We start from the raw sequence: 22,342 nt of genomic DNA on the forward strand, positions 1-22,342 counted from the left end.
AAAAAATACTTTCATAGGGTTTAAAAGGGCTGATAAAAACCTTTAGAAAAACACTGCAAAACACCACAAAACCAGCAGAAAAATATAAAAACCATAGAATATTTGTTTTAGCAGGAAAGGATAGTAAGCTTAATTGAATGTGTTTAAATTCAAAAGACAGGTATAAAAACAATTAAACACATTTTATTTTGAATTAGTTTAAACACAACACACACAATCAAAAATCAAAAGCACAAACACATACAACCTCACCCCCCCAAAAAACCCTACCAGAACATGCTAAGAAATATTACAATCTGAACACAAAAACTTGTCAAATTACCACATTATGGTTCACTAAAAAGTGGGCTTTCAATGTTTAAAATGACCTCCCCTTCCCTCACAACAGTTACTTTTAACGTCACCACTCCACACAGTGGCGGGAACGCTGAACTCCTCCATGGTGTCACTGAGGAGAACAGTCTCATCGCCTCACGATCTCCATCTCCACTGTGATCTTCAGTGACTCTGGTTCCTGTAACACAGAACATGGTGATAGGAGTAAGTTTTAACAGTCTACATTCTTTTCTGGTACAACAGCACAACAATAAAGTGTTAAACTACGGCACTGTAGTTATTAGTAGTGATGGGTCAGACTCTTAGCCGGCTCTTTGAAATAAACAACAAGCGCTGACTTCAGAGAGTGAGCCAATATATATATATATATATAAATGTATAAATTAAAGTTTTACGATGATACATATAAACCACAGTAGAAGACAGCATAAAAATATACATTAAGGAAGAAAACTAATGATAGAAATAGTGAAATACTAACAAGAGGCAACAGTGAAAGCTCCTCATAAACTCTTACAGTTTTTAGGCATTTCTTATTCCTAGCAATCTCTAAAGGATTTCAAAAGTGGAGTAAAGTCCAGTACGAAGATATCAAATCAAGTATTTACAATGATGATAGTAGTATTTACTCAATAAAATAATAATATTAATAATATACTTAAAATCAAGATCAGTGTATGAAAAAAAAACATATATATCACCAAGGTTCATATTTACAGAGATTTTAGTTTTCTTTAAAAAGAAAGAAGAAAAGTCTTGCCAGAATTAAGATACAATGGAACATAAAAAAAGATGATTCACGTTCTGATTGACAAAAAGAGCATTCAACATTGAAGTGCTTGATCTACCCACACCTTACACATGTGACCTCACATAAACTGTGTTATGTAGCAACATCAGCTCCCTCTTCCACAACAGGGCAGATCATAACAGAAACCAATCAAACCCTCAAACATGAGCTCCTTTTTATGTCAATCTTTGCTAAAGTTTTCAAAAAACATCACCTGGATGCTTGTTTTTTTTTATTTGCACAATTATTTTTTATTTGTTGAGTGACACTTTGTTGATGGTGTTCAGCGCTGTTTATTTCACTGTATAGAGTTGCACATTTGAAAATAATATACACATTTACATTGGACCTGTTTGTTTACTTGAGATGGGCCTTTGTTTTTGTATTTCACTATTTATTTTTTATAAAAATAAAGCCATATAAATAATATATATTTTATATAATGTATGTTTCAACTCTATTAATTCATTGTACACATAATTTGGTAATAAATTGAATTAAGCAACCAAAAAACATAAGGAGCTACTTGCAAGCCGAAAGAGCCGTCTCTTCTTATACCTCTTTTCCACCAAAAAAGTGCTGGTGCCGGAGCCGGTTCCAGGGAACCTTTTAAGAACCGGCCCATGTTTCCACACTCACTAAATATGTAAATGTGGTTTGATTTGTTACAAGCAGCAGAGATGTAGTAATGATTCAGGACATTCAAGGCAGAAATTAAAAATGATGCAGTTCTAGCATTTTTTTATATACATTTTTGCAGTCTCATGGCTCAGTACATCTGTAACAAAAAAAATCTAGGAACTATTAAAATCAATAAATACTTTTTTTTTTACTTTAAATACATTTATGAAGCCTATACCTATGTAAGAAGTGTAAATCATCCTTTACACACAATACATTTCTTCATTTCTGTATTGGTATTAAGAACTTTATATAAGGTGTATGGCTATACATATGCCTATTGGGTTCTGTCTTTTCTTCTCAAATTAATGCACTGAACTGACGCAGCTCTCTGTAATGAACGTCAGTCAGTAACAGATGCTGTAAATACTAAATGCCTCTTAAGAATATTTTTTAGTTGGAGGACCATTGCTGTCTTAGAACTCCAGGCCAATATTTAATAAAAATATATTCGTTTAAAAATTACAAAAACATTATTGGAGACAATCAGTGATTTTAAATTATTGTCCAGCCTTAAGTATTATGTATAATTCATATTCAATATACATATCAGTGGTGTGCAGTAAGGCTTCTAATGCCTTCTAAGGTCTGACCAAATGTGCATGTAAATAATTACTTATTTTTTTATCAGGATGTATATAATTATTGCAAGTGTAAGCATTTATTTTATAGATTAACGAAAAAACAGCAACTAATTCAAAGCATTAGCCTGTGTTTTTCGTTGCTATAGGACTGTATGATTGACAGCGGTACTGACCAATCAAAGCTCTTTAAAATGTCTTCTGCTCACGTGTCCGCGGACCCTTCTCCTGATTTTGAGAAGGGTGTAGTAATGAGTCTATTAGAAAAGTCTTAGGACAATCTAACCAATAAGACTCATGCTTTTCACTCCGGGGGCGGGGCCATGGCTGCCTAGCCCCTTCTCTGCGCTCAGATGAAGGGGTCAGGCTACGTGCATTGATTAGTAGTAAAACGGAGAGCGCATGCTGGATAAATTAAATATTTAGCTAACTATCATGGAAATAAGACAGATATTGTGTCATATTATATTAAAAAGCCTTTTTAAATGCTGCCCTTCAATGTGAAACTAAGTAATATGCCGTGTGACTGGTGATTTTTGTGTGTACTTAATGTTTTGGCTGCTCTGGCGTCCTGTAGAGATACAAATGAGTGATATTTGTTAAACGCCTGTACTTGTAGGAACATTAAGCATTTATTGTTGGGTCTATTGTATGCTTTTGTAGTTTGTAGCTGTATTTGTGGACTGTTTATGTGTATTAAGTTCATTGGAACTACTGGTCTGAATCTTCAGGTCTGGAACTTAAGCTGGTTCTCTGGCTCTATAGCAGTGGTCTCAATCTTATTCTATCTGGGGGCCGCTGTAGGTAGAGACTGGGTGAGGCTGGGCCGCACAGGACAAGAACACGTATTTTATTCAACACATTCTGCCATGCCAGGTGTTCTGTCGAGTGATGCTACCCATCATACGCGCTTTCTAAAGACACTGCGCATGTGCTAACCTACATTTGTATTATTATTTCAAGTGTACTATAATAATTCTGTTTTTCTAATATTTTTTGTTCATTTAATAACCTGGACTGTCATTACATTGTCAAAGTGTAATGGCAATTAATAATAATAATAATAATAATAATAATAATAATAATAATAATAATAATAATAATAATAAAATATGATCTTAAAATAAAATAAAAAGATTATAATAAACTCTTACTACCATAACTTTACCCTGATACGGTGGTTTAGACTATCCAAACATAGTACATGAACTTCTGCTGGAAACATGCTCTAATATTGTGCTACTTTTGTGCTTTTACCTTTAAATATACACAAAAGGGTAGCACGGTTTGTCAGGGTAGCACAAGTCGACAGAACACCAGATCTCTCGTCTCGCCGTGTGGGCGTATCTTGAATCCAAATAAGGCTACAGGTGTAGTCAATTTTAAACTTTTAATGATTAAATGAACTTTACTGTGCTCTATATAAATCCATATTTTGCCGTTTGTGTGTGTAAGGCTCGAATGTGTGTGTGTGTGTGTGTGTGTGTGTGAAGTCCCTGATTGGCTGAAAGCAGCGCGGCGGCTTGATTCATTTGAATAAAGAATGCGGGGTTGCGTTCAACGCAACGCAACCCAACCCAGCCGGTATGCAGTGGCTCTCTCCATTGAAGTGAATAGGATGCGATGTGCTGTTGAAGATACATCAGCAATGTTATTTTATTCTTTATTCTGTTTATTGTTTATGTAAAAACTGGGTTTGCAACATTGAATATTAATCAAGCAATCGGTTATTTACACTGGAGGAGGACCCTCATACTGTGCCGCTGAGCATTTACAGTTTAAAAGGGATTAAAAATATTATAAATAAAATTAGAAAAATTAGAAATAAAAACTGTCATTTACTATAGACGGAAAAAATATAAAGATAAAAAAGGAAAAATAAAAAACTTTAAAAAGATCATAAAAATTAATACATCAAAAATAAAAAATATATATCTTATGAAAAAAAAATATTTGATCAATAAAAATAATAAAAATATTTAAAATGAATTAAAAAATAATTAATATAAAATAAAAATTCATTTAAAAAAAAAACAAAGGCTTTCTAATAGTGCGCAGAATAATATCAGTTTCAGTTAGTTTCGGTTTCAAATAATTGAAACAGCTCACCAAAACCTCAACCTATCCTTTATATTTGACAATATTTGATTAACTTTACAGGTCCTCACTCATCTTAATTAATTTAACTAAACTGAGTTGTTATATTATTTGAAGCCTCGCGCTGAATTCAGCTTGGCGATGCGAGAGAGAGAGAGCGGCGCATTTTGCCTGATTTCTCTTGATTGAATATGAGTAAATATTCGATTTTAATACCATACCTTTTGCTACACTTTATTGGACTTTATTTATTAAAAGTTTTTTTAATCGCAGTGCCATGCAAGCTTTCAAGCTCGTTCTGCGTGACTGCAGCATGCAGGAGAGATTTTAGTCAATTAATTAATATATACATTTTTAAAATAAATTTGCCCTGGGGATAAGAAATGAACGCTAACATATAGCTTTATATTGCTGTGTATTTCAAATGTTTTTTAAGGTTTATATACTTGACATGCAGCACCAGATGACAGGGTGATGCTTTATTTTTTAGATATGAAAAAAAATTAAAAGTGACTTTCAGTTACATAATAGCAAAGTGAAATGTGACATAAATGACATAAATAAAGTTATGTCCAGTTCAAAGTTCTTTTCTCTTTTAATTTTTCATTTCAAAAACTCCAGCTATTGAGTAAGAATAAGCATCTGTTAAAATTCTGGACAGCAGAATGCCTGTGTCTGCTCTATTAAGCTTAGTCTGTGTACTAAGCATAAATATAAATCCTTATAACTGTTTGATCCAGGTGTTAAACTGTTGTATTAATACCATTTTAACGTTTTTCGTCTCTATGTTTTGACATTCGTTAGATTATATTTTTGTCAACATTTTGGGTTAATTTTCGTTTGTTATTTTTCTAATAATAATAGAAATTATATAATTAATTTATATATATAATTAATTTATGCACTCATTAATATGCCATACCACATGTCTGTCTTTGTTAAAGAGCATAATATAAAGTATTTCAGCATGAAAGCACGTATTTGTAATGTGTCAGAGCGTCCTGAATCATTACTACATCTCTGCTGTTTGTAACAACACGTCTCGCAATTGGCCCGCGGGCCGCGAGTGTGAGACCCAGGGGCGCAGATGGACATTTTGAACTGGGGGGGACCAAGCTGTAAAATTATATATATATATATATGCTGCAATAAACTTTAGAATAATCACTTTTCTGATCAACACTAGCCATACTGAAACTGTTATTGGTCTGGTATGTCAATATGCCATCTGCGCGCTTTCTTACACCATGATGCCAAATCACTGACATCACTGACAAACAACCAAAAAAAATTTCAGTTAACAGCGACTGCTTACTAAAATAACATCATAATAACATCATACATAAAATCAATGGAGAGAGCCGCTGCATGCCTCGGTGCATGCCGGGTTGTTGCGTTTAACGCAGCTCCGCCCTCCGGCTCAACTTTATTCAAATAAAACCGGCCACCGCACTGTGTCCAGTCCAGCCAATCAGGGAAAAGCAGGCTGCGTCCAGCCAATGAGGGAAGAGCAGGCTGCGTCTTCACACACACACACAAGCCTCTTACACACACACACACACACAGAACAGGCCCCTATTTATAGAGCTATAGGCTACAGTGAGGTTGGTAAAAAAATAAAAATATTAAACTTATGACCCCCGGACTTGAGAAGGTGCGTTAAATTTACATTGGAACTGGAACACGGAGCTCCGAACAATGTAACCTCTGGACTGAACGCTTCCTAGTTTAAAAACGAGGGCATTGTGGAACACAGAATTCCACAAACGTACAGTTAATTAAATTAAAACCCCAACGTTTATGCTTGTAGATGGTAGATTTCGGATGAGGTCACTATAATCATCTGCGCCCATGGTGAGACCCCTGCTCTGTAGTGTTTATGCGTCTCATTTTGACCCTGTGGCTATAAAGACTTCCTAAAATCAAACTTGGGTAAAGGGAGGAACTAGAAGAGTTTGTGATACAGAGAGGAAAAAAGGAGGAAAAAAATTGGAGCAAGCCAGAGCTCAGGGTAAAAACTGGCATAAATTTATTTTTATGCAAACTAAGATCCAAAACTGAGTGACTGTAGACAGGTGTTTCAGTTTCATTGTCCAACCCCGGTATGTCCCAAATGTGTCTATAAACTGGTTATAGGATATATATGATATCTCAATAAATTTTATAAAACATATTTTCTTTTTTTTGTTTTCAGCTCAGAAAGTCCTTTTGTAACGTTTGTAATAATACTTTTTATTAATTTAAGTAATGTCTTTTTTTCCACAGATCTTTCAGACACATCCCATGTAAAAATGTCCCCAGAACTCGTCAAGCTAGTCATACGGTTAGCTTATTAGAATAGGCAGCAGTGACTTCATTTAACTCACAATAGAAAAAAGGGCAATTCTGTTTATATTCTTTTTCCTAAAGTTCATAATAATACTTGTAAAGGGTTAATCATTTAGTGGGTGTTAACATATGAACAGCTCAGGCATGAGGGATTGTGGTAGCTGCCTACCGTTTCATACACAGCCAGTCTATCTCTGCTCTCTCCTACTGGTATGCAGATTAGCTTAGTTTCAAACGGTCAGGTTGTTACCGTCATTTAATGGTCCATATTATGTCAATTTACATTTGAGATTTGTAGGTATATACATACACATATTCACACATACACACACAGCCTGCTTAAGTATACCTGTTTTTGATGTGTCCATTTTTGTAGTTCCACAAACTGTAGTTTATTTTTTCTCCTGCATATCCGATTAGCCTAAATTTTACCCTGTATATTTAATTCCCAGCGCCAGAGAGCTTTATTTTCGTGATAAATATTTCTTAAAACTGCATTGACACTAATGTGGTGACGTGTTTGTGTGTGTTGTGTTGGTACATGTAGATCAGGTGCAGCAGTGCTGCTGGGGGTTTTAAACACAGGGTTCAAACACCTTTTACAAGGTAAAATTCAAGCACTTTTCAAGCACTTTCAAGGCCCATTTTCAAGTTTTTTTCAGCACCTTTGAGCAAAGTGGTAAATTAATGATAACGGTGATATCTCAAAACTGCGATTCAGCGATAATCAATATATTGCAAAACTATCCTCCACACTTCACAGCGACTGAGCTACTGAGAAAAAAACACTTCTATATAAGTAAATAGCAGGAGTTATGGATTTATTGGTGTCAGTTTCACACAAGTTAAATACCAATGTTCTCAAAATACTGAGTATCTCAACATAATGTGTATCCAATGATGTATCTGGCATGATACGTCATAAAGAAGAAAAGGAGATCCAGTCCAAAATTGTAGTTCCGTCAGATTTTATTCAAAGAATCTTCTGAGCAAAACAGTTTTTTTGGATACATTAAAAATTGAGTAAAAAGATTATTGAAAAATGAATTGAAATAAAAAGGTGAAAATAAGAGGAAAACCCCAAAGGTGAGAAAAGTTGGGGTTTCCAGAGTTCTCGGCTGTGTGAACAGGACCTGTGGCTCTGTAGTCCCTCTCGGGAGAAGCTCTCCCGCCCAACTCTACTCTTCTTCCTAGACAGAGTCTAATAAAAACAGGCATTCGCCTGGCCTCAGTCTAATAGTGTGTGAGGAGGCTCCTCACACCCCCCGGATCCTGATACTGATAAGCAGTTATTCATCCTATACGTCAGCCGAGAACTCGGTCACCCCAACCTTATCAGACTATAGATTACATGTACAGAAACTAATGGTTCTGCTGGAAAAAATCAATCATGCTAAGTTGCAAGAAAAACGGCCTTGCTTTGAGCACAAGGACACAATATACATACATTCTAAGTCACAATGTGAATCATCATGAATCGTGCTAAATGCTTGAATAACATACTGATTAAGTTAAATGCTGATTTAGTTACACACAGATTAACCCTTTAATCAATGAACAATGAACATAGTAAGGCAAAACTCCTCCGTATTCTTACACACTTCTTAATTCTTCACAAAAAACAAACCAAAAAATCATATATTTATGTTTGAAGCCCAAAATGTGGCAAAAGTTTGAAAAGTTCAAGGGGGGGCCGAATACTTTTGCAAGGCACTGTATATAGTGGTTGCTTGAATGTATGTTTGGCTGTGTACAAAAGCTTTTGGCTAAATGCTTAAGTTGAAAGAATAGATAAGATTGCAGATCTTGCAATATAAAAGCCTTTTATTGAATCACATAGATATGAATATGAGTAAATACATAAGGTGATGTAAAACAACGATAATAGCTGGTACTGGATAAAACAATCAATAAACTAAATGGATTAGATATTTTTAGTACCTTTAGAGATATAAAAAAACCCTTTAGCAAAACGATACCAAATAAGGAAAAGATAACAGAGTATATAACTTTAGCAACACAACACAACCAAATATCCCTGTAGATTAACTTGCAGATTTTTAATCAGACTGACTGAACCATAGACCAATGAGAAAACCAGTAGAGCAGGGGTGTCAAACTCATTTTGGCCGAGGGCCACATTGGCATATTGGCTGTCCTCTGAGGGCCAGATGGAACTTATAAATGTAATAAAATGTAACCAAATGTAATATAAAATGAATGTAATTACTCCTTAATGTTAAATAACTCTCAATATACTATTTATTCAATCAAATATTACAGTTGCATGGAAAAAATGTTTGCTTGTTGCTCTATTAACATAAATCCTTTTAATTTGTCATGTTATGAAATCCAAAAACTCCATCAATCAAGAACCAAACTATTCAAGTGAATAGGAATGACATAAAATACAAGTTACATTAACTTTGATCAAAACGTTTGATACTGAAATAAGGCTTAATAAATATAAAATAAAAAAATGTGAGCTGTTAAGAACATTCCTCAGATTTAGCAGTTCCTCATCCAACCACTAGTCGGAGCTGCAGCGTTTTTACAGTTTTTAAAATTCTTCTGTGTAGAAAATAAAGATTTTTAACCCCACTAACCGGATAATACAGCTCTCTACAGTTCATCTTTCAGCCCAAGCAGCTAACAGCAGCAGTTTAGAGCAGCCGTCACGGAGTCACTGCTGGGATTACATTAAAAACAGGTCAGTTAGCGTGCTGCTAACCTCAGGATGTTTATAACTACGGAGTTTAGAACACACCACGGCTGCAAGGTTAGACTGTTGAAGGCTACTGAAGACTAATTAAAGGCTATTAGAGGTTATTGAAAGGGTTATTGGGGGCAGAAATCAGTAAAGGCTGGTTAGATAAGTGATTCACGTCCTCGTGCCTCTCTGTGGTGAAACTGTGACTAGCGCTGTCACAGTGATGTCCTGTAATCATGTTTCTGTAAAGCTGCTTTGTGCCAACACCAGTTGTAAAAAGCGCTATACAAATAAATTTGATTTGATTTGATTTGATGTTTATTAACGTCATTAAAACAGATTTTGTCAGCTATTGTCTTATAAATATTTACACAGAACTTATATCTCTCCTAAAAAGCGTTTATTTTGGTCAGTAACACTCTTCGTAACATAAAAGGCATACCGGTCTTTCGCCTTGAAGCACAGCCGTCCGTCTGCATCAGCTTCTCTTTTTCTGGACATTATGGGATAAACGTTTGTATGTCTCAATTCCACCCGCGAAGTTACACCTTCCCTCCGGCAGGGTTTCCACATCAATGACTACACTGCCGTGTAGTGGCAGTAAGCCGTAACTTCGCAGGTAATACAATCAAGCATTGTGGGAAAAGTAGTTTTTGGTCAAAGAACGCTTCTGACCTATTTATTATAGACACTAAGATCTTACAAGCTCTCGCTTGGATGTGGCCACATTTGGCCCGCGGGCCTTGTGTTTGACACATGTGCAGTAGAGGGAATCAAGAATCCTGCAGTCTTACTGCTGCACAGCCTGCTGAGTGTTGCTTTCAGTATGGAAACTACAGCTAGACCGTTTTTTTTTTTTTTTTTTAAACTCTGAAAAGGATTTTGTTGGCCTTTTGTTGCAAGCTAAGAATATTCTCTACTCCTAAGAATACTCTACTCCTTTAAACTACGACATCTAAATTTTAAAAGACTAAGTAATGCTAATCTAACATCTGGAGCAAACACTGGCAGTGCCCTCGCTCCAACTACAAACTACAAACGTGGAGTGGAGGAAAAAATAAAGAAAGTATTTATATGTAAACAATTGAGAATGTGTTAAGGCTGTAAATGACATAAGTTGACCAAATGATCATTTCCTACTTATGGCAAAGCATATTCAATTTTTAAACCTAAAAATGTCCCAGAATGATAAAATCCTCACTTTTGTTTATTATTAGTTCTAAAGCTAATGCTGAGATTTAATATACGATTTTACTCTGAGCTAGCATCATCGCTTTACTATTTATTCAGCATATCACTGAAAAAATTGTAAAAATGTATGTTCCTAGTTTATGCTGTTAGTGGTACCATTTATGATTCTGTGTGTAAAAACTTCTTAAAACACAACACTAAGTGTTGAAGAGCTCTGCAGGCATTAACTAATGTAGGTATACAAACATACATAAAAACACAGCATGAAATTCAGTAAACATCATCTCTGGATAAGATTCATTTTTCTGAACCTGTAAAAAGCCATTTTTAAATGAAGTTCTTGTAACAGAGTGAAGATTTTGTGCATGATGAGGTGTTTTTGGCTGTCTGAAAGATTTAAGGTTTGCATTTTTTTATGGCAGAGGAACAGATTTGGGATACTTTTCTATCTTTTGTGAATGCACTGATGTAATATAAGTTCACTCTGTAAAGTAAAACTCTTCCCACAGTCTGAGCAGTGATGCGGTTTCTCTCCTGTGTGAATGCGCTGGTGTATTTTGAGATTACTCTGTTTAGTAAAACTCTTCCCACAATCGGAGCAGTAATACGGTTTCTCTCCTGTGTGAATGCGCTGGTGTATTTTGAAATGACTCTGTTGATTAAAACTCTTCCCACAGTCTGAGCAGTGATACGGTTTCTCTCCTGTGTGAATGCGCTGATGCAGTTTGAGATTACTCTGTTTAGTAAAACTCTTTCCACAGTCTGAGCAGTGATACGGTTTCTCTCCTGTGTGAATGCGCTGGTGTATTTTGAGATTACTCTGTGCAGTAAAACTCTTCCCACAGTCTGAGCAGTGATGCGGTTTCTCTCCTGTGTGAATGCGCTGGTGTGTTTTGAGAGTACTCTGTTGATTAAAACTCTTCCCACAGTCTGAGCAGTAATACGGTTTCTCTCCTGTGTGAATGCGCTGGTGTATTTTGAGACTACTCTGTTCAGTAAAACTCTTCCCACAGTCTGAGCAGTGATACGGTTTCTCTCCTGTGTGAATGCGCTGGTGATTTTTGAGACTACTCTGTGCAGTAAAACTCTTCCCACAGTCTGAGCAGTGATACAGTTTCTCTCCTGTGTGAATGCGCTGGTGATTTTTGAGATGACCCTGTTGATTAAAACTCTTCCCACAGTCTGAGCAGTGATACAGTTTCTCTCCTGTGTGAATGCGCTGGTGTTTTTTGAGATCACTCTGTTTAGTAAAACTTTTGACAGAGTGCTGATGTTTCTCCATGTCGGGACTTGGCTCCATCTGTCTGTGAAATGTAGCAAACAATTTCTGCGTTTTCAGGAGATTCTTCTGGATGGCTTGTGCTTCACCTCTTTCAGCAGTTTAACACTGTTCTTTATTAAATATCCTGGTTGTTTATTCTGGAAAAACAAAGAAAAAAAATTTCGTGTATTAAAATAAAAGCAGGTCAATTAACCAAAAAGAATTACCTACATTAGTTACACTATATGGAGAAAAATACTGGGACACCTTCATACTACAATAAAGGCTTCAGTACTTTTATCCCATTATAAATTCACAGACATTTTAATATGTAGTTGTATCTTGACTGTCAGCAGGCTGCAGCTGCAAAATGTATGTAGCAGAAACACTGCTGCTGTCCAGCACTGAATACAGTGTTATACTACTACTTTAGTATCACACTTTACACTATAATCCATACTACTAAAACTTGAAGCTCGGCTGCGCTCCGGTCCACACCTAGAACCTCCCGCTATGAAGCCGAGCGGAGCGCAGTGCGGCCGAACCGAGTTCCTCGATTAGGCTCGGCCCTGATGCAGAATTTTAGACTTTAGATGCAGAATGAGCACACCTGATGCTTCCACAAGTGATTAAACAGGAGAGATAGTTGAGGGAGGCAGGTCTAATTCAGTGGTTCGGCTTTCAAAGGTCTGATAAACTTCAGCTTGCTCCCAATTGTGCCGGAAAGTGAAGTTGACTAGCAACGGTAATGCATCTAATCTGTTCCACCACCTCAAGCAGTTTCACTACACACAATATCTTCCTTATTCTGGCTGAAGCACTTATGTAGTTTATGTTGTATCTAAGTTATTTATAGTTGATATAGGTTTGTTTATTTGACGGTGATATCGTGTTCCTTTTATATAAATGAAGGCTTTCTGCATTCTTTATCCTGGATGAGGCACTTTTGTTTTGATCTGTTAAATATGTTTACAAAAGGATAAGAAGCTCTGCCTCTGTTGTAATGTAAAGTTATTTATATTGGTAAAATGTAAATAGGTTATTGGTTTGTGTTTGACAGAGATGTCATGTTTTTATATTGCTACATGCAAATAAAGGTGAGGATTAATTCATTCTGACCATTTTTTTATTTCTAAAGTATTATACAGTTTTTTTTATGAGAGGAGGCTTTAAAGACAGTAATAGGTACATATTTCCATTGCAGGGATTCCTAACAGTTTTTCTGAGGCCTTCCAAATATTTATATCGATATCGAAATTATATTGTATCGACCGAAATTAAGGAATGTATCGTGATATAAATTTTGGCCATATCGTCCAGCACTAGCTGTAAATATGTCATACTGCTCTAACAAAGTGTATCTCATTTTATCTTATAAATATCTTTGTAATTCTCTGACTTGCAGTATATCTCTACCCCTCACCTTTTATAATCGAATATTTAGTTTTTCAATACAATAATTTCAGTGACCGGAAGCAGAAAAAGCCTGTATTAAATGTATATGCTTGATGAAGAGTCTCGACCTACCCCTTCCTGTTTTTATGTTCTAGAAATTAGATAATATTACTTTTTTTATTCAGGTGTAGGACCATTTATGGGATAATTTATCTGCAAACAATCACAGCTCCAGAAATGACATTAATCTGTTTTAATAAGGCAGTATGCCATAAATATCGTAAGAAATAATGTTGCCAATATTTTTGAATATCATGAACTATATTACCCTGAAATATGGAGCCATATCACCCACCCCTAATTATCACATTCAGGGTAGTACTTTCTTGCTGTTTTAAGCAAAAGAAAAATTCACACTGCTTTCATTTCCTATTATATATCTTCTAGAGACATTTTATATATGTTTATGTCCAGTATAATTTATTTTACTTTAATCCTGCATATATGGAGTGCATTATTACCCAGCAAAAAGCTACACATCGGCCCTTCGTGGGCTAAGTGCGGGCACTGTGGGCAGGGGCTAGCCCATTAAAATTCCAAACAGGCCCAACATGGGTTTTCTGTGGGCAGCCTGTTCATTGGCTGGCCCACTCAAATCCTATAAAAGGCTGCTGTGGGCTAGCCTGAACTGGTCCAGTGCATTAATGCCCCTGTAGGCCCAGTGTGGGAATTATTTGGACAGCCAACACTTTGATGCGCCCACACAAATCCCAGGCAGGCCCACTGTGGGTCAGCCCACATTCAGCCTGCACCATTTTACATCCTGAAGGGCCAGTGTGGGTTATATGTGTGCAAAGCACAGTTTAGCATGCCCACACAATTCCCATGCAGAGCCAGTGTGGGTCAGCCCAAATTCAGCCTGCACCATTTCATACCCGGTATGGGTTATATGTCGGCAACCTGCACTTTGGCATGTGCACACAAATCTCATGCAGGGCCACTGTGGGTCAGCCCTAATTCAGCCTGCACCATTTACACACTGTAGGCATTGTGGGTTATATGTGGGCAGCACGCACACATATGTGAGCATGCCCACACAAATCCTATGCTAGGTTACTCTGGCTCAGCCCAAATTTACCATACAATATTTTACAATCTGAAAGTTTGTGTCATAACAAGTTCATATGAAGGGTATCTGAATATTTTTTATTGTTTTTGTCTGTGAGAGCTAGGTAGATTAGCTAGCTTAGTGGATAGGAGCAACACTGTGTGAAATGTAGTATCAGCTCTGAAAGATTTTCTAAACCAAAAGTGGAGAAAAATCAAGGTACCACAGCAGAGTTGTGCAGAGACCTTTGGAGGGACACACACACACACACACATAGTAACATCTCATATTTTTGAAGACATATACTGTATAGCTATACATTTTTATTTATAAAAATATTTTTATTTAATATTTTGGATAGCTACGAATTTGCTCCATGGTGCTGATTCATAATCTCACCTTTATTATTGGTTGTGCTGATAATAAATAAATAAAAATATTAAATTATAAATGTATTTATGCTTGACTATACACTTTGTGTAAGCCAGCAAGGTTATAAAAGTTACATATTTTTTTATTTTTGCATGTGATATTTAATTGTGAGGATCATGTAACCAACGAATCCACCCCCCTCCCCTCCCCCCTCCCTGCACGTGCCTTTACCACAGAGCAACGATCAAGCTTAAAGGCAAAGCCAGTGAGTGACTTTGGTCTGTCAAAGTGACTGAAAGGTAAGTTATAATTTCTGTTCTACTATACGCTTTTCTATTTTTTGCTAAGATATGCTAATGTGGTGCTAATGCAGTTACCACTCTCAGGTTATTGTAGCATTATAAGGGTAGCTATGTTGAAGTTAGCATTGTGCTAAAAAAAGTTAGCATTGTGCTAAGTTAGAATGAGAAATTACCTCACATTTAAATAACAAGAGGGGCTCCCAAGTTGGCAGCTTATCTCGGCTCTTGGAGAAAGACTGCTGTTAAGTAAGTTAACTTTATATCCAAGTATGTCAACAATAACCAGCTAAGGGAACAATGGCTTGCTAAGGGAAAGATAGCCAGTTAAGCTAAGGGAAAGATAGCCACTTAAGCTAAGGGAAAAATAACCAGTTAAGCTAAGGGAAAGATAGCCAGTTAAGCTAAGGGAAAGATAGCCAGTTAAGCTAAGGGAAAGATAGCCAGTTAAGCTAAGGGAAAGATAGCCAGTTAAGCTAAGGGAAAGATAGCCAGTTAAGCTAAGGGAAAGATAGCCAGTTAATCTAAGGGAAAGATAGCCAGTTAATCTAAGGGAAAGATAGCCAGTTAAGCTAAGGAAAAGATAGCCAGTTAAGCTAAGGGAAAGATAGCCAGTTAAGCTAACGGAAAGCTAGCCAGTTAAGCTAAGGGAAAGATATCATTTTAAAAAGTTTTGGTATTTTTGTGAACCTGATATCCTGATATCGGCCACCTCACATGTTTATAGAATGTAACTACCAGTCACACACAGTGACTGTAAAGGCTATTTATGTTTCACCATGAATAGCCTGAAGAAATTCAAATTCAAATAACTATCACTATATAAGAATCACTGTAATCAAATACAGTCTGCAAATTTCTCTAAAATTAAGCATTGTACATGAAAAGACACTAACAGATGTAGTATTTACCTGACTGCATTCTCATATCTCTATATTATCATTTTAAGAGGCCGTGAGAAGATCAATCATGCCACCACCAAAGGATGCAGAGATCGAGCAGGTTGCAAAGGTTTGGCTTTGGAATTCACGGGACCGTTCAGGTGGACGGAAGCATCGTCTCATGCAGTCTCTTCAAAAAAATAGTTAATTTATGATCTATGCTATATTAATGCATAAACAATATTCATTTTTGATATTATGATTAACTATATCTGTTCTATTTATGTAAAGTACATCTATTTTCTCCTTCATTATTATTGCTGTGAGATAAAAACCTTAATGCAAAAACTAATGTTATATTCAATTAGATTTTTTTTTTACTGGTTTGATTGGGATGACATTTTGGTTCCAAGTCTACAAGCAAGAGGAATAAAATTAATAATAGAGATCAGGGGTGGGTTTCCTGAAAGCTTCGTTACGCTAAGAACTTCGTTAACTCGTACTTAAGATTGATCGTTAATTAAAGAGTGTTTCCCAAACCCGTGCGTAACTAAAGTACTACGTAAACTCGCTCGCAGATTAACGAGTGCCCTCACCCAGTCGTTATTCTTAAGAGCTTCTTTAGGGGATCTCTACTTGCAGTTCAGCACCTTAAACACCAGGGACCGCCAATTTTGAGGGAGAAAAATTATAATTTCCCTGCTTGAAGCAATTATATTATGTTACTATTAATTATAATCAATTATATATATATATATATATATATATATATATATATAATTATTATTATAATAATTAATATTATTAGATTATATTATATTATTTCCCGTGTCTGTGGGTGCTCCGGTTTCCTCCCACAGTCCAAAGTTCAGGCTAATTAGATGTCGGATAAAAATTGCCCCTTAGTTTTGAGTGTGTGAGTGGATGTGCCTGTGTGTCTGTCTGCCCTGCGATGGATTGGCGGCCTGTTCAGGGTGTATACTGCCTTCCCCCCGATTCCGGCTGGTATAGACTCCAGCCACCCCCCCCCGCGACCCTTAACGGATAAAGCGGTTGACTATGAGTGAGTAAGTGAGTGAATGAGTTATATTATATTATATTATATTATATTATTTTATATATTATATTATATTATATCATATATTATATTATATTATATTATATCATATATTATATTATATTATATCATATATTATATTATATTATATTATATTATATTATATTATATTATATTATATTATATTATAATGCCAACTTTCTCTGTGTAGTCTAACTGGGCATACTGGAATTGACCAATCAAACCCATAAATTATTAAAAATCCAGATTCCTGCAGATGATGCTCACGGTTTAAGCAAAGCTGCAAAGTCACCAAGTCCGTGGATTCTGTAATCAGGCTGTTATGTGGCATACACACACTTATATACACTTCCCACCAGCCCGGGAATTACAGCACAATACAATATATTTCCATGCTATTGGGAAAATTCCTGGTACTGTAGGTCCGGTGCAGGGGACGCCTGCAGTGTCTTTACTCACACCTACACGTATTGTAAAGGGTATCGGTGAATGTGCAGGTAATATTTAATATTATTCTTTATTTAGATGCTTCTAACCAACATTGTGGCCGTTCATCTGGGCAACTCTGGGGTGTGTCAGCTCGCAAATATATAAATACCAGTCAAAAGTTGACACTAGAGGCCGACCGATCGATCGGCCAGCCAATTTAATCGGCCGATTTTTGTTATTTTTTTATCAATCGGCATCGGCCGATTTTCTTATTTGGCCGCGCCGATTTTAATCCGGCACATCTGCAGGCAGCTACTTGGAACGCAGCGCAAGGTTTCAAGAGTGAGCAAGACTTTCAACGGGTAAGGCATCCATTTTTACAATCCAGTGTCCCAAAGTCTATATTTTCTCTCATGATTAGTAATCTGTGATGTTGCTTCATTTACTGAAAAAGAATAGAATTTCAACTGCATCGGTGTTGTAGCATTTCTCTCCAAACGAAACTATGCTTAGCGTTGATGGCAGGAGTGCATTTGGAATGCGCCCTGACTATGCAAGGCAAGCCCTATCTATAAGCTCTAGTATAAAATAACTGACGTCTCTTCTTCAGAAACGAAAATCTAAGTAAATAAAATCAAATTAACACTTGATATTTTCAGTATTTAAATTATTTTTAGACGAAATGAAAAAGGGCAGGACTAAAACTGTTTAAGGATATTCGCAGCATCAGCTGCGCTGAAATAATAATTACTGGTTAGTCAGGATTATTAGAGGACTGTACTTCTCCTTATATATAAATAAGCTTTATTGTAAACGAATTAATAAAACAAATAGTTTCTAAAATAATGGAGTTAAAATAAAACATCTCTTTTTCCTTCACTACAAACAGACATTAAATCATGCCGCCTCCTGCTGTTCTGCTGTAAAACTCACCCGTTTAAAGCGGTTTGCGCTGTTAGATATTAAATGAAACGATGAGCAGAATTTTCTGTTTTGTCGGGTTCTACTTTAGAACCCCCTCCAGACTTTTCTGATAAAAGCTCATTTTATCCTGAACCTATAAAGCCAGGCGGACACTGTGCGATTTTTTTAATCGGATGCGTTCTGGAGAGCTCAAACAGCACGTTTGAAAGGTTGTCGTGTATGAACAACGCCTGCGATTCATCTGCACACACTGTACGGTCCGACTGACCTGCTGCGACGGGGGAGCTTACACTGCACGTCTAAACGCAGCCCGTAGGCGGAGCTTTCTTTGCGTACAAACTCTCGCTTCAACACAACGCCTTGCAAAAGAAAGCGCTTAGCTTTGCTTATTTGTGCCCTGTTGTGCGCTGAAAGTCCACGGAAGAGACGTACATGGACTCGCAGGTGGCTGAGGTGACGTGGACTCTACGGGTTGTCCGTTTTACAGAAGGAGAGCGCATAGAAAAATGACTGCGCGTCAGGCTGCGAAAGAAACACCAGCAGCTTAAATAAAATAAAATAATTTTATTTTTTATTCTGTTTATTGTTTATGTAAAAACTGGTTTTGCAACACTGAATATTAAACAAGCAATCGGTTATTCACACTGGATAGGGACCCTCATTTACAGTGCCGCTGAGCATTAACAGTTTAAAAGGGATTAATAATATATATAAAAAATAGGAATAAAAACTGACATTTATTATAGACGAATAAAATATATACGTAAAAAAGGAAAAATAGGACCTTAAAAAAAGATCATAAAAATTGACATAAAAGGGAAAAAAATATATCTTATGAAGATATATATTTAATGATTTGATTAATAAAAGAAGAAAAATAATTTAAATGAATAACTAAAAAATATAAAATATAAACTCATTAAAAATTCGTTTAAAATAACCCAGGCTTTCTGCAGAATAATCAAAGTTTCAGTTAGTTTCAGTTTCAAATCATGAAAACAGCTCACCAAAACCTCAAACTATTCTTTATATTTGACTATATTTACTTACAGGTCCTTTGCTTGTACTTACAGGCCCTTACTTATTTTTATTCAACTGAACTGAGTTCCTGTAGCCTCGCGCTGAATTCAGCTCCGCGCTGCGAAAGAGAGCGAGAGAGAGGCGCAGCGCATTTTGTCTGATTTATCTTGATTAATTATCAGTACATTTATTAGCTTTAGTAAGTTTAATAGCACTAATTTTACTACACTTCTCCGACCTTATTTATTAAAACGTTTATTTTAGAAGACAGAGGTTATTATGCGGGCAATGCCGCGCGCAATGCCACGCGCTGCGCTAAGCTGGCTTTGCGTGGCTAATATTCTGGAGCACTGGACGAGATTTTAATTAATAAATTAACATATTTATAATTTTAATAAATTTGCCCTGGCGAAAAGAAACAAATTATAAAATATAGCTTTATATTTCTGTGCATGTTTTAAGTTTTATATAATTGACGGGCAGCACCAGAGGCTGACAATGTGCTTTATTTTTCAGATATAATAGCAAAGTGAAATAAAATAAATTTATTTTTGTCAAAGATATTTTCTCTTTTAATTTTTCTTTTCAAAAACTCCAGCTATTGACTGAGAATAAGCATCTGTTGAAATTCTTAAACAGCAGAATGCCTGTGTCTGCTATATTAAGCTATAAGTCTGTGTACCAAACATAAATATAAATCCTTATAACTGACAGAAATAAATATGACTAATAATAATTTATAGTTACTGTGCAGATTTTTGGGAAAACAGGTCGTGACGTTAAGAAATCGGCCCGCAAAACAGCTCACACTGTGAGACAAGCGACCAAAATTTCTGGCATGTCAGAAATCCCTGGTCGCGTCCGACTGCTCATTCGCAGCTCGTATGGGCAATTAATCGCTTCCCCTCTCCGTTTTTAAAAAATATCCTGGTTTGGGTGGACGGGGCCTTAATCCATAGACATTATAATATGTAGTTGTAGCTTGACTGCAGCTACAAAATTTATGTAGCAGAAACACGGTTGCTGTCCAGTACTGAATACAATGTTTAACTACTACATTAGTATTTCACTTTACACTATAATACATTAATCCATACTTATACCACTCTAATATATTGACCTTTTTTACCATTATTAAATATGTTAAACTGCTCTAATAAAGGTGTCTGATTTTCTCTTATAAATATCTTCATCTTTGTATTTTCTGACTTGCAGTATATCTCCATCCTTTACTTTCTATATTAAACTATTTAGAATGTAGCCTGGCTGCCAGTCACACAGTGCAATTTGTTTATTATTTACAAGTTTTGTCAATAGTGGTCAATTATTTTTTATATTTTATTAGTTTTTTAATATTTCAGTTAGAATGAGATGTTCTGACCTGAAGCACAAAAAGCTAAAATTATAAGGACATAGACAAAACATTTACATTTTACATTAAATTGGACAAGTTACCACAAATAATAATCAAAGACAAAGTTATCCAAATCAGTGCTTGACAAACCTGAGTTTTTACAGTTCTTGATAACAGTTCATTATTTTCCAACATATTATCTAACATTGATACACACTCTTTAAAATCCCTTAAATATATATTTAAAAAAAAAGGAACATTGGATAAGCAATGTGAATGTTATTGTGCTTTTAAACCAGAAAAACTGCAGCTTCATCGAATAAAAAGAGCATTTTGGTTAAAAGCATACAGCAACTGTATAGAGGGGTTTTTGAAGGTAAATTAAGGTTCTAGCCATCTTTAGCTAACCTAGCCAATGCTATCTAGATAACTAAGCTAAGCTAGCAGGCAATTCCAAACAATAAAATACTATTAGCAGCCTGAATGTCTTAAACACATTAAATTTGTGATGAGTTGTTGTTATATAGTCTAAATGGTAGGATAATGTACAAGCTGTCTGCAATGGTTAATCCTTTCCTTTATAATTAACTTTAGTTGTTAGGTGTGGTATTGGTAACAAAACTGGGTCATTTTACAAGCTAATGTTGCTAATGCTAATGCTCCTGCCTCAGTGCTGAAAAAACCTGTAAATCTAAGCTTACTGTAAATAAACAGAAGCGCTTTAAACACCCAAATAAACAGTTTTCAGGAGAGAAATCTGTGTAGATTACTCATCTCTTATTTGCCTTTGAAATAAAGAAAGAAATAGAGAGAGAGAGAGAGAGAGAGAGAGAGAGAGAGAGAGAGAGAGAGAGAGAGAGAGAGAGAGAGAGAGAGAAACTTCTCCATACCTTCTGAGGTTCAGCTGATTCTGCTCTTCCTCCGGCGCTCCAGCTACAGACTCCGGAAGCTCAGCCTCATCCGGGTTATGTAGAGCACCGCCCCCTCCCCCGCTATATCACATTATACCCATCACCGCTCAAGTACCCCTCGCTGCAGAACCACAAGTCCAGGGGGTGGGGCTGGATCTGATCCAACTCTTCCTACGTCGTGTTTTCATTGGTCTGAAGCAGATCGGACTCTTCCCCATCGGGTTTTACTCACTCGCCTTTCGGAGTCAAGTAAACAATCACGAACGGGGAAGAGGAGAAAGAAAAAATATAAATAACAATCTGGCAGTAACAACATCCTCATTCTATACTCTCAGTGTACTGGCATTTTTCCAAGCTCTTTGGAAAATTATACATCGTTACACTCTTTTTATAGAACTCTGTTTTTTGTTCGCCATTTTGATTGTGTATTAATATCTGTAATAATAAATGAACATGGTAGCTGGTAGATAAGACACTCATTGGCATCCTTTATTTTAATTATTTATTTTTTATTTTATCTTTAGGCCCTTTTTATTAAAGATAAAAAATGAAATAGTTAATATTTATATAGGAAATGTACAGCATTTTATTATGTT

At 36.0% G+C, this 22,342-nt stretch overlaps 9 protein-coding genes across 14 annotated transcripts in view; 5 read left to right on the top strand and 4 right to left on the bottom strand.

Annotated features, from left to right (window-relative positions):
• The window catches only part of LOC125801215 (uncharacterized), a 236,099-nt gene that overhangs the window by 206,789 nt on the left and 6,968 nt on the right, over positions 1-22,342 (top strand). The gene's annotated exons all lie outside the window — the stretch shown is intronic.
• The window catches only part of LOC125801280 (zinc finger protein 239-like), a 316,465-nt gene that overhangs the window by 205,965 nt on the left and 88,158 nt on the right, over positions 1-22,342 (top strand). The gene's annotated exons all lie outside the window — the stretch shown is intronic.
• The window catches only part of LOC125801206 (zinc finger protein 585A-like), a 308,944-nt gene that overhangs the window by 204,965 nt on the left and 81,637 nt on the right, over positions 1-22,342 (bottom strand). The window lies entirely within an intron of this gene.
• The window catches only part of LOC111190034 (zinc finger protein 239-like), a 250,622-nt gene that overhangs the window by 196,345 nt on the left and 31,935 nt on the right, over positions 1-22,342 (top strand). The gene's annotated exons all lie outside the window — the stretch shown is intronic.
• The window catches only part of LOC125801461 (gastrula zinc finger protein XlCGF49.1-like), a 256,787-nt gene that overhangs the window by 172,579 nt on the left and 61,866 nt on the right, over positions 1-22,342 (top strand). The gene's annotated exons all lie outside the window — the stretch shown is intronic.
• Positions 1-22,342, top strand: part of LOC125801199 (zinc finger protein 271-like) — an 883,173-nt gene that overhangs the window by 132,308 nt on the left and 728,523 nt on the right. The window lies entirely within an intron of this gene.
• LOC125801195 (zinc finger protein 585A-like) overlaps positions 1-22,342 on the bottom strand; it is a 357,158-nt gene that overhangs the window by 57,062 nt on the left and 277,754 nt on the right. For 2 of the 5 annotated variants that reach the window (XM_049477527.1, XM_049477524.1), the window contains exon 3: positions 7,765-10,391. The exons of 1 other annotated variant lie outside the window; for it this stretch is intronic. The gene's annotated coding sequence lies outside the window, so the exon portion shown is untranslated. Of the gene's footprint in view, positions 1-7,764; positions 10,392-22,342 lie in introns of those variants that run through there. 2 more of the 5 variants (XM_049477526.1, XM_049477528.1) reach the window with 2 other exon arrangements.
• The window catches only part of LOC125801239 (zinc finger protein 484-like), a 241,143-nt gene that overhangs the window by 57,062 nt on the left and 161,739 nt on the right, over positions 1-22,342 (bottom strand). The gene's annotated exons all lie outside the window — the stretch shown is intronic.
• LOC125801558 (zinc finger protein 585A-like) overlaps positions 1-22,342 on the bottom strand; it is a 198,612-nt gene that overhangs the window by 14,531 nt on the left and 161,739 nt on the right. Inside the window, exon 2 of the mRNA XM_049478392.1 lies at positions 11,183-12,133. Within this exon, the coding sequence (XP_049334349.1) occupies positions 11,183-12,014 (832 nt within the window). The 5' untranslated portion in view covers positions 12,015-12,133. The remainder of the gene's footprint in view (positions 1-11,182; positions 12,134-22,342) is intronic.

Source organism: Astyanax mexicanus, chromosome 4 (genome assembly GCF_023375975.1).
Source record: "Astyanax mexicanus isolate ESR-SI-001 chromosome 4, AstMex3_surface, whole genome shotgun sequence".
In the NCBI taxonomy this organism is placed as follows: domain Eukaryota; kingdom Metazoa; phylum Chordata; class Actinopteri; order Characiformes; family Acestrorhamphidae; genus Astyanax; species Astyanax mexicanus.